At 51.5% G+C, this 17,068-nt stretch overlaps 1 protein-coding gene across 4 annotated transcripts in view; it reads left to right on the forward strand.

Annotated features, from left to right (window-relative positions):
• The window catches only part of rtp (MORN repeat-containing protein retinophilin), a 77,156-nt gene that overhangs the window by 33,561 nt on the left and 26,527 nt on the right, over positions 1–17,068 (forward strand). The window contains exon 1 of one of the 4 annotated variants that reach the window (XM_045762621.2): positions 13,952–14,010. The exons of 2 other annotated variants lie outside the window; for them this stretch is intronic. In XM_045762621.2, the coding sequence (XP_045618577.1) occupies positions 14,001–14,010 (10 nt within the window). In that variant the 5' untranslated portion in view covers positions 13,952–14,000. Of the gene's footprint in view, positions 1–13,951; positions 14,011–15,646; positions 15,843–17,068 lie in introns of those variants that run through there. One more of the 4 variants, XM_069324499.1, reaches the window with a different exon arrangement.

The raw sequence follows: 17,068 nt of genomic DNA on the forward strand, positions 1-17,068 counted from the left end.
ACTACTCTAACACTTAAAAAATTCTTTCTAACGTCCCTGTGGCTCATCTGGGTACTAAGTCTTGTTCGTGTCCCTCCCGTGCTAAAAAGTTTGTCTTTGTCCACCCTGTCAATTCCCCTGAGAATTTTGTAGGTGGTTATCATGTCTTCCTTTACTCTTCTGTTTTCCAGGGTTGTGAGGTTCAGCTCCCTTAGCATTTCCTCATAACTTATTCCTCTCAGTTCCGGGACCAGTCTGGTGGTATACCTCTGAATCTTCTCTAACTTCGTCTTGTATTTAACTAGGTATGGACTGGAGCTGCATACTCCAGGATTGGTCTTACATAAGTGGTATACAGGGTCCTGAACGATTCCTTACACAAGTTTCTAAAGGCAGTTCTTATATTGGCCAGTCTAGCATATGCCGCTGATGATACCCTTTTGATGTGGGCCTCTGGGGACAGGTTCGGTGTGATATCGACCCACAGATCTTTCTTTCTATTTGACTCTCATATTCATATCTCTGAATATGTTAGACATTAAGTCACTGCACATCCTCTCATGTGTTTTATATAATATATATATATATATATATATATATATATATATATATATATATATATATATGTCGTACCTAGTAGCCAGAACGCACTTTTCAGCCTACTATGCAAGGCCCGATTTGCCTAATAAGCCAAGTTTTCATGAATTAATGTTTTTTCGACTACCTAACCTACCTAACCTAACCTAACTTTTTCGGCTACCTAACCTAACCTAACCTAAAAAGATAGGTTAGGTTAGGTAGGGTTGGTTAGGTTCGGTCATATATCTACGTTAATTTTAACTCTAATAAAAAGAAATTGACCTCATACATAATGAAATAGGTAGCTTTATCATTTCATAAGAAAAAAATAGAAAAAATATATTAATTCAGGAAAACTTGGCTTATTAGGCAAATCGGGCCTTGCATAGTAGGCTGAGAAGTGCGTTCTGGCTACTAGGTACGACATATATATATGTATATATATATATATATATATATATATATATATATATGTCGTACCTAATAGCCAGAACGCACTTCTCAGCCTACTATTCAAGGCCCGATTTGCCTAATAAGCCAAGTTTTCATGAATTAATGTTTTTTCGTCTACCTAACCTACCTAACCTAACCTAACCTAGCTTTTTTTGGCTACCTAACCTAACCTTACCTATAAATATAGGTTAGGTTAGGTTAGGTAGGGTTGGTTAGGTTCGGTCATATATCTACGTTAATTTTAACTCCAATAAAACAAATTGACCTCATACATAGAGAAAAGGGTTGCTTTATCATTTCATAAGAAAAAAATTATAGTAAATATAATAATTCAGGAAAACTTGGCTTATTAGGCAAATCGGGCCTTGAATAGTAGGCTGAGAAGTGAGTTCTGGCTACTAGGTACGACATATATATATATATATATATATATATATATATATATATATATATATATATATATATATATATATATATATATAAACGCTGAACTGTAATGTCACACCTGACCTCAAAAGCTTCATAGAAGGTTGTAACAGAACCCATGAGCACCACACCAGAAATAAATACAGTTTTGATATTCCAAGAGTACGACTTAATCAAACTAGAAATGCTCTACAAATCAAGGGACCCAGATTGTGGAATGACCTTCCCAACCATGTTAAAGACTGTACCTCTCTCAACCAGTTTAAGATAAAAACTAAGAACTACCTAATTAACTCAATGTAACCTACCTCACCCCTATAATGTTAACCCATGCCTGTTATTTTTAAACTAGCCCAGTAGGCTTAGGAACCTGTACACCAGTTGATTGACAGTTGAGAGGCAGGACCAAAGAGCCAAAGCTCAATCCTCGCAAGCACAACTAGGGGAGTACACAGTACCCACCATGACACACACAGTACCCACCATGACACACACAGTACCCACCATGACACACACAGTACCCACCATGACACACACACAGTACCCACCATGACACACACACAGTACCCACCATGACACACACACACAGTACCCACCATGACACACACACACAGTACCCACCATGACACACACACACAGTACCCACCATGACACACACACACAGTACCCACCATGACACACACACACAGTACCCACCATGACACACACACACAGTACCCACCATGACACACACACACAGTACCCACCATGACACACACACACAGTACCCACCATGACACACACACACACAGTACCCACCATGACACACACACACACAGTACCCACCATGACACACACACACACAGTACCCACCATGACACACACACAGTACCCACAGTTGAGAGGCGGGACCAAAGAGCCAGAGCTCAACCCCCGCAAACACAACTAGGTGAGTACAACTAGGTGAGTACACAGTACCCACCATGACACACACACAGTACCCCACCATGACACACACACAGTACCCCACCATGACACACACACAGTACCCCACCATGACACACACACAGTACCCACCATGACACACACACACAGTACCCACCATGACACACACACAGTACCCACCATGACACACACACACAGTACCCACCATGACACACACACAGTACCCACCATGACACACACACACAGTACCCACCATGACACACACACACACACAGTACCCACCATGACACACACACAGTACCCACCATGACACACACACAGTACCCACCATGACACACACAGTACCCACCATGACACAGTACCCACCATGACACAGTACCCACCATGACACAGTACCCACCATGACACACACACACAGTACCCACCATGACACACACAGTACCCACCATGACACAGTACCCACCATGACACACACACAGTACCCACCATGACACACACAGTACCCACCATGACACAGTACCCACCATGACACAGTACCCACCATGACACACACACAGTACCCACCATGACACACACAGTACCCACCATGACACAGTACCCACCATGACACACACACAGTACCCACCATGACACACACACAGTACCCACCATGACACAGTACCCACCATGACACAGTACCCACCACGACACACACACAGTACCCACCATGACACAGTACCCACCACGACACACACACAGTACCCACCATGACACGCACAGTACCCACCATGACACAGTACCCACCATGACACAGTACCCACCATGACACACACACAGTACCCACCATGACACACACAGTACCCACCATGACACAGTACCCACCATGACACAGTACCCACCATGACACAGTACCCACCATGACACAGTACCCACCATGACACAGTACCCACCATGACACAGTACCCACCATGACACAGTACCCACCATGACACAGTACCCACCATGACACAGTACCCACCATGACACAGTACCCACCATGACACACACAGTACCCACCATGACACAGTACCCACCATGACACACACACAGTACCCACAATGACACACACAGTACCCACCATGACACAGTACCCACCATGACACACACACAGTACCCACCATGACACACACAGTACCCACCATGACACAGTACCCACCATGACACAGTACCCACCATGACACACACACAGTACCCACCATGACACAGTACCCACCATAACACAGTACCCACCATGACACACACACAGTACCCACCATGACACACACAGTACCCACCATGACACAGTACCCACCATGACACAGTACCCACCATGACACACACACAGTACCCACCATGACACACACAGTACCCACCATGACACAGTACCCACCATGACACACAGTACCCACCATGACACACACACAGTACCCACCATGACACAGTACCCACCATGACACAGTACCCACCATGACACAGTACCCACCATGACACAGTACCCACCATGACACACACACAGTACCCACCATGACACAGTACCCACCATGACACAGTACCCACCATGACACAGTACCCACCATGACACAGTACCCACCATGACACAGTACCCACCATGACACACACAGTACCCACCATGACACAGTATCCACCATGACACACACAGTACCCACCATGACACAGTACCCACCATGACACAGTACCCACCATGACACAGTACCCACCATGACACAGTACCCACCATGACACAGTACCCACCATGACACACACAGTACCCACCATGACACAGTACCCACCATGACACAGTACCCACCATGACACAGTACCCACCATGACACACACAGTACCCACCATGACACAGTACCCACCATGACACAGTACCCACCATGACACACACAGTACCCACCATGACACAGTACCCACCATGACACACACAGTACCCACCATGACACAGTACCCACCATGACACACACACAGTACCCACCATGACACACACAGTACCCCACCATGACACACACAGTACCCACCATGACACACACAGTACCCACCATGACACACACAGTACCCACCATGACACAGTACCCACCATGACACACACACAGTACCCACCATGACACACACAGTACCCCACCATGACACACACAGTACCCCACCATGACACACACAGTACCCACCATGACACAGTACCCACCATGACACAGTACCCACCATGACACACACAGTACCCACCATGACACAGTACCCACCATGACACAGTACCCACCATGACACAGTACCCACCATGACACACACAGTACCATGGCCGCCTGAAGCCAAACTCAGCACCTTGGGACTGATGTAATCCTCTTACTGTCGTCTAACTTCATTATTGTCCCCCACCACCACCAACAGTCTGGTGGATCACACTCTCCACCACCACCACCAACAGTCTGGTGGATCACACTCTCCACCACCACCAACAGTCTGGTGGATCACACTCCCCCACCACCACCAACAGTCTGGTGGATCACACTCCCCCACCACCACCAACAGTGTGGTGGATCACACTCTCCACCACCACCAACAGTCTGGTGGATCACACTCCCCCACCACCACCAACAGTCTGGTGGATCACACTCTCCACCACCACCAGCAGTCTGGTGGATCACACTCCCCCACCACCACCACCAACAGTCTGGTGGATCACACTCCCCCACCACCACCAACAGTCTGGTGGATCACACTCTCCACCACCACCACCAACAGTCTGGTGGATCACACTCCCCCACCACCACCAACAGTCTGGTGGATCACACTCTCCACCACCACCACCAACAGTCTGGTGGATCACACTCCCCCATCACCACCAACAGTCTGGTGGATCACACTCTCCACCACCACCACCAACAGTCTGGTGGATCACACTCCCCCACCACCACCAACAGTCTGGTGGATCACACTCTCCACCACCACCACCAACAGTCTGGTGGATCACACTCCACCACCACCACCACCAACAGTCTGGTGGATCACACTCCACCACCACCACCACCAACAGTCTGGTGGATCACACTCTCCACCACCACCACCAACAGTCTGGTGGATCACACTCCCCCACCACCACCAACAGTCTGGTGGATCACACTCTCCACCACCACCACCAACAGTCTGGTGGATCACACTCCCCCACCACCAACACCAACAGTCTGGTGGATCACACTCCCCCACCACCAACACCAACAGTCTGGTGGATCACACTCCACCACCACCACCACCAACAGTCTGGTGGATCACACTCCACCACCACCAACAACAGTCTGGTGGATCACACTCCCCCACCACCACCACCAACAGTCTGGTGGATCACACTCCACCACCACCACCAACAGTCTGGTGGATCACACTCCCCCACCACCACCAACAGTCTGGTGGATCACACTCCACCACCACCACCAACAGTCTGGTGGATCACACTCCACCACCACCACCAACAGTCTGGTGGATCACACTCCCCCACCACCAACAGTCTGGTGGATCACACTCCCCCACCACCACCAACAGTCTGGTGGATCACACTCCCCCACCACCACCAACAGTCTGGTGGATCACACTCCCCCACCACCACCACCAACAGTCTGGTGGATCACACTCCACCACCACCACCAACAGTCTGGTGGATCACACTCCACCACCACCAACAGTCTGGTGGATCACACTCCACCGCCACCACCACCACCAACAGTCTGGTGGATCACACTCCACCACCACCACCAACAGTCTGGTGGATCACACTCCACCACCACCACCAACAGTCTGGTGGATCACACTCCACCACCACCACCAACAGTCTGGTGGATCACACTCCACCACCACCACCAACAGTCTGGTGGATCACACTCCACCACCACCAACAGTCTGGTGGATCACACTCCCCCACCACCACCACCAACAGTCTGGTGGATCACACTCCACCACCACCACCACCAACAGTCTGGTGGATCACACTCCACCACCACCACCAACAACAGTCTGGTGGATCACACTCCCCCACCACCACCACCAACAGTCTGGTGGATCACACTCCCCCACCACCACCAACAGTCTGGAGGATCACACTCCCCCACCACCACCAACAGTCTGGTGGATCACACTCCCCCACCACCACCACCAACAGTCTGGTGGATCACACTCCACAACCACCACCAACAACAGTCTGGTGGATCACACTCCCCCACCACCACCACCAACAGTCTGCTGGATCACACTCCACCACCACCACCAACAGTCTGGTGGATCACACTCCCCCACCACCACCAACAGTCTGGTGGATCACACTCCCCCACAACCACCAACAGTCTGGTGGATCACACTCCACCACCACCACCAACAGTCTGGTGGATCACACTCCACCACCACCACCAACAGTCTGGTGGATCACACTCCACCACCACCACCACCAACAGTCTGGTGGATCACACTCCACCACCACCACCAACAGTCTGGTGGATCACACTCCACCACCACCACCACCAACAGTCTGGTGGATCACACTCCCCCACCACCACCAACAGTCTGGTGGATCACACTCCACCACCACCAACAGTCTGGTGGATCACACTCCACCACCACCAACAGTCTGGTGGATCACACTCCACCACCACCACCACCAACAGTCTGGTGGATCACACTCCACGACCACCAACAACAGTCTGGTGGATCACACTCCACCACCACCAACAACAGTCTGGTGGATCACACTCCACCACCACCACCAACAGTCTGGTGGATCACACTCCACCACCACCACCAACAGTCTGGTGGATCACACTCCACCACCACCACCACCAACAGTCTGGTGGATCACACTCCACCACCACCACCAACAGTCTGGTGGATCACACTCCACCACCACCACCACAACAGTCTGGTGGATCACACTCCACCCCACCACCACCAACAGTCTGGTGGATCACACTCCCCCACCACCACCAACAGTCTGGTGGATCACACTCCACCACCACCACCAACAGTCTGGTGGATCACACTCCACCACCACCACCAACAGTCTGGTGGATCACACTCCACCCACCACCACCAACAGTCTGGTGGATCACACTCCACCACCACCACCAACAGTCTGGTGGATCACACTCCACCACCACCACCAACAGTCTGGTGGATCACACTCCCACCACCACCACCAACAGTCTGGTGGATCACACTCCCCCACCACCACCAACAGTCTGGTGGATCACACTCCACCACCACCACCACCACCAACAGTCTGGTGGATCACACTCCACCACCACCACCAACAGTCTGGTGGATCACACTCCACCACCACCACCAACAGTCTGGTGGATCACACTCCACCACCACCACCAACAGTCTGGTGGATCACACTCCACCACCACCACCAACAGTCTGGTGGATCACACTCCACCACCACCACCAACAGTCTGGTGGATCACACTCCACCACCACCACCAACAGTCTGGTGGATCACACTCCCCACCACCACCAACAGTCTGGTGGATCACACTCCACCACCACCAACAGTCTGGTGGATCACACTCCACCACCACCACCAACAGTCTGGTGGATCACACTCCCACCACCACCACCAACAGTCTGGTGGATCACACTCCACCACCACCACCAACAGTCTGGTGGATCACACTCCACCACCACCACCAACAGTCTGGTGGATCACACTCCACCACCACCACCAACAGTCTGGTGGATCACACTCCACCACCACCACCAACAGTCTGGTGGATCACACTCCACCACCACCACCAACAGTCTGGTGGATCACACTCCCCCACCACCACCAACAGTCCTGGGTGGATCACACTCCACCACCAACAGTCTGGTGGATCACACTCTCCACCACCACCAACAGTCTGGTGGATCACACTCCACACCACCACCCACAGTCTGGTGGATCACACTCCACCACCACCACAGTCTGGTGGATCACACTCCACCACCCCACCACCAACAGTCTGGTGGATCACACTCCCCACCACCACCAACAGTCTGGTGGATCACACTCCACCACCACCACCAACAGTCTGGTGGATCACACTCCCCCACCACCCACCAACAGTCTGGTGGATCACACTCCCACCACCACCACCACAGTCTGGTGGATCACACTCCCACCACCACCAACAGTCTGGTGGATCACACTCCACCACCACCCAACAGTCCTGGTGGATCCACACTCCACCACCACCACCAACAGTCTGGTGGATCACACTCCACCACCACCACCAACAGTCTGGTGGATCACACTCCACCACCACCACCAACAGTCTGGTGGATCACACTCCACCACCACCACCAACAGTCTGGTGGATCACACTCCACCACCACACCAACAGTCTGGTGGATCACACTCCACCACCACCACCAACAGTCTGGTGGATCACACTCACCACCACCACCACCAACAGTCTGGTGGATCACACTCCCCCACCACCACCAACAGTCTGGTGGATCACACTCCACCACCACCACCAACAGTCTGGTGGATCACACTCCACCACCACCACCAACAGTCTGGTGGATCACACTCCACCACCACTAACAGTCTGGTGGATCACACTCCACCACCACCAACAACAGTCTGGTGGATCACACTCCACCACCACACCAACAGTCTGGTGGATCACACTCCCCACCACCAACAGTCTGGTGGATCACACTCCCCACCACCAACAGTCTGGTGGATCACACTCCACCACCACCAACAGTCTGGTGGATCACACTCCACCACCACCACCAACAGTCTGGTGGATCACACTCCCCCCATCACCACCAACAGTCTGGTGGATCACACTCCCCCACCACACACCAACAGTCTGGTGGATCACACTCCCCCACCCACCACCAACAGTCTGGTGGATCACACTCCCCCACCACCACCACCACCAACAGTCTGGTGGATCACACTCCACCACCACCCCACCAACAGTCTGGTGGATCACTACTCCACCCACCACCACCACCAACAGTCTGGTGGATCCACCACTCCACCGCCCACCCACCACCACCAACAGTCTGCGTGGATCACACTCCCCCACCACCACCCAACAGTCTGGTGGATCACACTCTCCACCACCACCACCAACAAGTCTGGTGGATCCACACTCCCCCACCACCAACACCAACAGTCTGGTTGGATCACACTCCCCCACCACAACACCAACAGTCTGGTGGATCCCACACTCCACCACCACCACCACCAACAGTCTTGTGGATCACACTCCCCCATCCACCACCACCAACAGTCTGGTGGATCACAACTCCCACCACCACCACCAACAGTCTCTGGTGGATCACCACTCCACCACCACCACCAAACAGTCTGGTGGATCACACTCCCCACCACCACCACCAACAGTCTGGGGATCACACTCCCCACCACCACACCAACAGTCTGGTGGATCACACTCCACCACCACCACCAAACAGTCTGGTGGATCACACTCCCCACCACCACCACCAACAGTCTGGTGGATCACACTCCACCACACCACCACCAACAGTCTGGTGGATCACACTCCCACCACCACCACCAACAGTCTGGTGGATCACACTCCCCACCACCACCACCAACAGTCTGGTGGATCACACTCCCCCACCACCACCAAACAGTCTGGTGGATCACACTCCCCCACCACCACCAACAGTCTGGTGGATCACACTCCACCACCACCACCAACAGTCTGGTGGATCCCACTCCACCACCACCACCAAACAGTCTGGTGGATCACACTCCCCACACCACCACCAACAGTCTGGTGGATCACACTTCCACCACCACCACCAACAGTCTGGTGGATCACACTCCACCACCACCACCCAACAGTCTGGTGGATCACACACTCCCACACGACCAACCAGGTCGTGGTGGATCCACACTCCCCCACCACCAACAGTCTGGTGGATCAACACTCACACCCACCAACACAGTCATGGTGGATCAACAATCCACCACACCACCAACGCGGTGGATCCATCCACCACACCAACAACAGTCTGGGGGATCACACTCCTACCTACCACCAACACCAACAGTCTGGTGGATCACACTCCCCACCACCACCAACAACAGTCTGGTGGATACACACTCCACCACCCACCACTAACAGTCTGGTGGATTCACACTCACACCACACCCACAACAGTCTTGGTTGGATCACACTCACCACCACCACACCACCAACCAGTCTGGTGGGATCACACTCCACCACCACCACCAACAGTCTGGTGATCACACTCCACCACCACCACCAACAGTAAAACACTTGGTGGATCCACACCTCCACCACACCACCACAACAGTCTGGTGGATCACACTCCACCACCAACACCACACCAACAGTCTGGTGGATTCACACTCCACCACCACCACCACCACCAACAGTCTGGTGGATTCCCACTCACCACCACACCAAGTGGTGGACACAACTCACACCACCCCAAGGCTCTGTGATGGTATCACACTTCCACCACCACCCCACAACAAGTCTGGTGGAATCACACTTCCACCACCAACCACCACCAGCCAGTCTGGTGGAATTCACACTCCACCACCACCACCAACAGTCTGGTGGATCACACCCACTCCCCCCCACCACCGAGTCTGGTGGATCACACTCCCCACCACCACCACCAACAGTCTGGTGGATCACACTCCACACCACCAACCCCAAACAGTTCTGGTGGATCACACTCCACCACCACCAACAACCGTCTGTGGATCACACTCCCCCACCACCACCACCAACAGTCTGGTGGATCAAACACTCCCCCACACCACCAACAGTCGGGATCACACTCCCCCACCACCACCACCAACAGTCTGGGGATCAACTCCACCACCACCACCAACAACAGTCTGGTGGCTCACACTCCCCACAACACAACCAACAGTCTGGTGGATCACACTCCCCCACACCACCAACAGTATGGTGGATCACACTCCCCCACCACCACCAACGTTCTGGTGGATACACTCCACCACCACCACCAACAGTCTGGTGGATCACACTCACACCACCACCACCAACAGTCTGGTGGATCACACTCCAACACACCACCAACAGGTTTCTGGTGGATCACACTCCACCACCACCACCAAACAGTCTGGTGGATCACACTCCACCACCACCACCACCAGTCTGGTGGATCACACTCCACCACACCAACCACAAACAGTCTGGTGGATCACACTCCCCCACCACCACCAACAGTCTGGTGGATCCACATCCACCACCAACACAACAGTCTGTGGATTCACACTCACCAACCAACCACCAACCGTCTGGTGGGATCACACTCCCCACCACGAAACAGTCTGGTGGATCACACTCCACCCCACCAACAACAGTTGGTTGGAATCACACTCCACCCACACCAACAACAATCTGGTGGATCACACACTCCCCCACCCACCAACAGTCTGGTGGATCCACCAATCCCCCACCACCACCCAACAGTTCTGGTGGATTCACACTCCACCCCACCACCACAACAGTCTGGTGGATCACACTCCACCACCACCAACAACAGTCTGGTGGATCACACTCCACCACCACTAACAGTCTGGTGGATCACACTCCACCACCACCAACAACAGTCTGGTGGATCACACTCCACCACCACCACCAACCAACAGTCTGGTGGATCACACTCCACCACCACCACCAACAGTCTGGTGGATCACACTCCACCACCACCACCAACAGTCTGGTGGATCACACTCCACCACCACCAACAGTCTGGTGGATCACACTCCACCACCACAACAACAACAGTCTGGTGGATCACACTCCACCACCACCAACAACAGTCTGGTGGATCACACTCCACCACCACCAACAGTCTGGTGGATCACACTCCACCACCACCACCACCAACAGTCTGGTGGATCACACTCCACCACCACCAACAACAGTCTGGTGGATCACATTCCACCACCACCACCAACAGTCTGGTGGATCACACTCCACCACCACCACCAACAGTCTGGTGGATCACACACTCCCCCACCACCAACAGTCTGGTGGATCACACTCCCCCACCACCAACAGTCTGGTGGATCACACTCCACCACCAACAACAGTCTGGTGGATCACACTCCACCACCACCAACAACAGTCTGGTGGATCACACACTCCCCCACCACCAACAGTCTGGTGGATCACACTCCCCCACCACCAACAGTCTGGTGGATCACACTCCACCACCACCAACAGTCTGGTGGATCACACTCCACCACCCCCACCAACAGTCTGGTGGATCACACTCCACCACCACCAACAGTCTGGTGGATCACACTCCACCACCACCACCAACAGTCTGGTGGATCACACTCCACCACCACCACCAACAGTCTGGTGGATCACACTCCACCACCATCACCAACAGTCTGGTGGATCACACTCCACCACCATCACCAACAGTCTGGTGGATCACACTCCACCACCACCAACAGTCTGGTGGATCACACTCCACCACCACCAACAGTCTGGTGGATCACACTCCACCACCACCAACAGTCTGGTGGATCTCACTCCACCACCACCAACAGTCTGGTGGATCACACTCCACCACCACCACCAACAGTCTGGTGGATCACACTCCACCACCACCAACAGTCTGGTGGATCACACTCCACCACCACCACCAACAGTCTGGTGGATCACACCCCACCACCACCACCAACAGTCTGGTGGATCACACCCCACCACCACCACCAACAGTCTGGTGGATCACACTCCACCACCACCAACAGTCTGGTGGATCACACCCCACCACCAACAGTCTGGTGGATCACACTCCACCACCACCACCAACAGTCTGGTGGATCACACCCCACCACCACCACCAACAGTCTGGTGGATCACACTCCACCACCACCAACAGTCTGGTGGATCACACTCCACCACCACCAACAGGTCCTGTGACCCCCTCTGAGGGTGGGGTCACTCGAGGGAGGTCCGTGACCCCAGGACTGAGGGTGGGGTCACACGGGGGAGGTCCGTGACCCCAGGACTGAGGGTGGGGTCACACGGGGGAAGTCCGTGACCCCAGGACTGAGGGTGGGGTCACACGAGGAGGTCCGTGGCCCCAGGACTGAGGGTGGGGTCACATGGGGGAGGTCCGTGACCCCAGGACTGAGGGTGGGGTCACACGGGGAGGTCCGTGACCCCAGGACTGAGGGTGGGGTCACATGGGGGAGGTCCGTGACCCCAGGACTGAGGGTGGGGTCACACGGGGGAGGTCCGTGACCCCAGGACTGAGGGTGGGGTCACACGGGGGAGGTCCGTGACCCCAGGACTGAGGGTGGGGTCACACGGGGGAGGTCCGTGACCCCAGGACTGAGGGTGGGGTCACACGGGAGCGGTCCCTGACCCCAGGACTGAGGGTGGGGTCACACGGGGGAGGTCCGTGACCCCAGGACTGAGGGTGGGGTCACACGGGGGAGGTCCCTGACCCCAGGACTGAGGGTGGGGTCACACGGGGGAGGTCCGTGACCCCAGGACTGAGGGTGGGGTCACATGGGGGAAGCCATATGCATGCATGAGTGATGAGGAAGCCTTCACTCGCTGCTCAGGCACTCCAGCACCCACACCTCCACTATCTGACTCATCATGGCTCAACGTGAGTATACTCATCATGGCTCACCGTGAGTATACTCATCATGGTTCACCGTGAGTATACTCATCATGGTTCACCGTGAGTATACTCATCATGGTTCATCGTGAGTATACTCATCATGGTTCACCGTGAGTATATTCATCATGGTTCACCGTGAGTATGGTCATACAAATACAAATATTTACTCAGGTAAAGTACATACATACAAGGTAAGATACAAAAGTTGATGGAGTTATAGATAGAGCTAGTACATACAATGCCTAAAGCCACTATTACGCAGTGTTTCGGGCAGGAAAAACACTAAGACTAAAACTTAATACTAACTTTGATTAAAGTATAAATTGTGTTGAGAACAAATCAGAAAAAAATGAAAAAGGGGGGGGGGAACATGGCAGAAAAAAATACAATTTGGTCAACAAACAGCATTGTTAAAAATCGTAGACATGGGTTGACATGTAGGGGTGAGGTAGGTTACATTGAGTTAATTAGGTAGTTCTTAGTTTTTATCTTAAACTGGTTGAGAGAGGTACAGTCTTTAACATGGTTGGGAAGGTCATTCCACATTCTGGGTCCCTTGATTTGTAGAGCATTTCTAGTTTGATTAAGTCGTACTCTTGGAATATCAAAACTGTATTTATTTCTGGTGTGGTGCTCATGGGTTCTGTTACAACCTTCTAGGAAGCTTTTGAGGTCAGGACTGACATTACAGTTCAGCATTTTATATATATAAAATACACATGAGAGGAGGTGCAGTGACTTAATGTCTAACATATTCAGAGATTTAAGTAAGGGTACCGAGTGATGTCTGGGGCCAGAGTTAGATATTGTCCTAATAGCAGCTTTGTGTTGAGTAATTAGAGGACGTAAATGATTTTGGGTAGTAGAACCCCAAGCACAAATACCATAGTTGAGATAAGGATAGATGAGGGAGTAATAGAGCGTCGCCAGGGCAGGGCGAGGTACATAATATCTGATCTTAGAAAGAATGCAAACAGTTTTCGAAACTTTTTTGATATATTTAGAATGCGTCCCTGGAAATGCTTCTGGACAATGAGAACGCCAAGGAATTTGCCATCTACTTTGTTACAAATTTGAGTATTGTTAATCATGAGATTTATTTGATTTGAGGTTTTATTGCCAAACACAATATAGAAAGTTTTGTCAATATTGAGGGTGAGTTTGTTGGCAGTTAGCCAGTGATGGACTTTATTTAGCTCAGTATTCACTGTGGCATTTAGAGCAAGGGGGTCAGGACTGGAGTAAATGAAGGTTGTGTCGTCAGCAAATAGAATTGGTTTGAGGTGTTGGGAGGCATTTGGAAGGTCATTAATGTAGATGAGAAAGAGTAGAGGGCCAAGTATGCTGCCCTGAGGAACACCAATGTTGATGGGTAGGGTGGGAGAAATTGTATTATTCACAGAAACATACTGGAGCCTGTCAGTAAGGTAAGACTGAAGGTACTGCAGGGAGTGTCCTCTGACTCCATAATGATATAATTTAAGAAGAAGGTTTTGGTGGTTGACAGTGTCAAAAGCCTTACGCAGGTCCACAAATAACCCAACAGGGAACTCATTTTTATCAAGAGCGGCATGTATCAAGTTAATCATACTAATAAGTGCATCGTTAGTGCTTTTTGGGGGCCTGCAGCCATATTGACAAGAGCTAAGTATATTGTGTTTGGCTAGATAAGAGTAAAGCTGCTTGTAGATTAGTTTTTCAAATATTTTTGACGAGTTTGGCAGAATTGATATAGGTCTGTAGTTGTTGACATCAGTGAGATCACCACATTTGTGGACAGGGGTTACTCTCGCTTTTTTAGAAGAATATCTGGAAAGGTTTGGAGTTCAAGTGACTTGTTGTAGAGCAATGCAATAGCAGGAGCTAAAGATCTGGAGGCTTTTTTGTAAATAAGAGTTGGTATCTCCTCAAGGGCACTAGACTTGGTTTTAAGGGAAAGGATTATCTCATTAACGTCAGTGGAATTAGTAGGCACTAGGTACAGAGACTGTGGATAGTTACCTGTGAGATAGTCCTGAATATTAGTACTGGACGATGGAATATCATTAGCAAGGGATGACCCAATGGAAGAGAAGAACCTATTGAACTCAAGAGCAGTGTCAGAGGCTGAAAGCTGACCATCATTATTTGACAGGAGTATTGGTTTGTTATTTATAATCTTTGATCCCAATATTTGTGAGATTGTGCTCCATGTTTTCTTAATATTGCCCTTTGTGTGGGTAAATTTGTCTCCGTAGTATTTCATTTTGGCGTCCAACAGCCTGGTTGATCAGTCCAGCAACCAGGAAGCCTGGTCGACGACCGGGCCGCGGGGACGCTAAGCCCCGGAAGCACCTCAAGGTAACCTCAAGGTAACCTAATTATTTTAGATAGCAATGATGAGTAATTCTTTGAGAATTCTTTGGAGACGATTCCTAACCTATACTTCTTCTCAAGGTCATGTTTTTAATTAATGGATTTAAGTATACCCTTTGTAAGCCAAGGATTGTTTAGCCTTTTAGTTGTGACTTGTTTCGTTAGCATAGGACAGTGGGTGTTATGAAGGCTCAGAGTTTTTTGACGAAATGATTGCACTGCTAGGTTGATGTCCCCTATGTTCCCTAATTCGGACTCCCAGTTGACATTAGCAGCAGCAGCTATATAATTGCCTATAGCAGTTTCATTGTGCAGCCTAAAGCTTATCTCCCTTGCCTCTAGAGGTGGTTTGTTAATGTTGGTTAGGAGAAATGTGGGGTAATGGTCTGTAGTGCTATCGGTGATTATACCTGAAGTAACCGGAGAGGTTATGTTGGTCCAGATGTGATCAAGAGTCGTGGCAGTACTGTCAGTGATTCTAGTAGGTCTAGTGATTAAGGGTATGAGGAAGCAGGCATTCACACAGTTGAGGAAACTAGCAGCAGGAGGGTTATCAGGCTCGTAGAGGTCAATGTTAAAGTCACCAGAAATAATTAAGTGGTTTTTGTTCAGTCTGTTCTCTAGTATTAGATTTCTAAGGTTTGAGTTAAATTCAGTCACATCAGTGTTAGGAACCCTGTAGACTGCT

The sequence above is a fragment of the Procambarus clarkii genome, chromosome 14, assembly GCF_040958095.1.
Source record: "Procambarus clarkii isolate CNS0578487 chromosome 14, FALCON_Pclarkii_2.0, whole genome shotgun sequence".
NCBI lineage: Eukaryota > Metazoa > Arthropoda > Malacostraca > Decapoda > Cambaridae > Procambarus > Procambarus clarkii.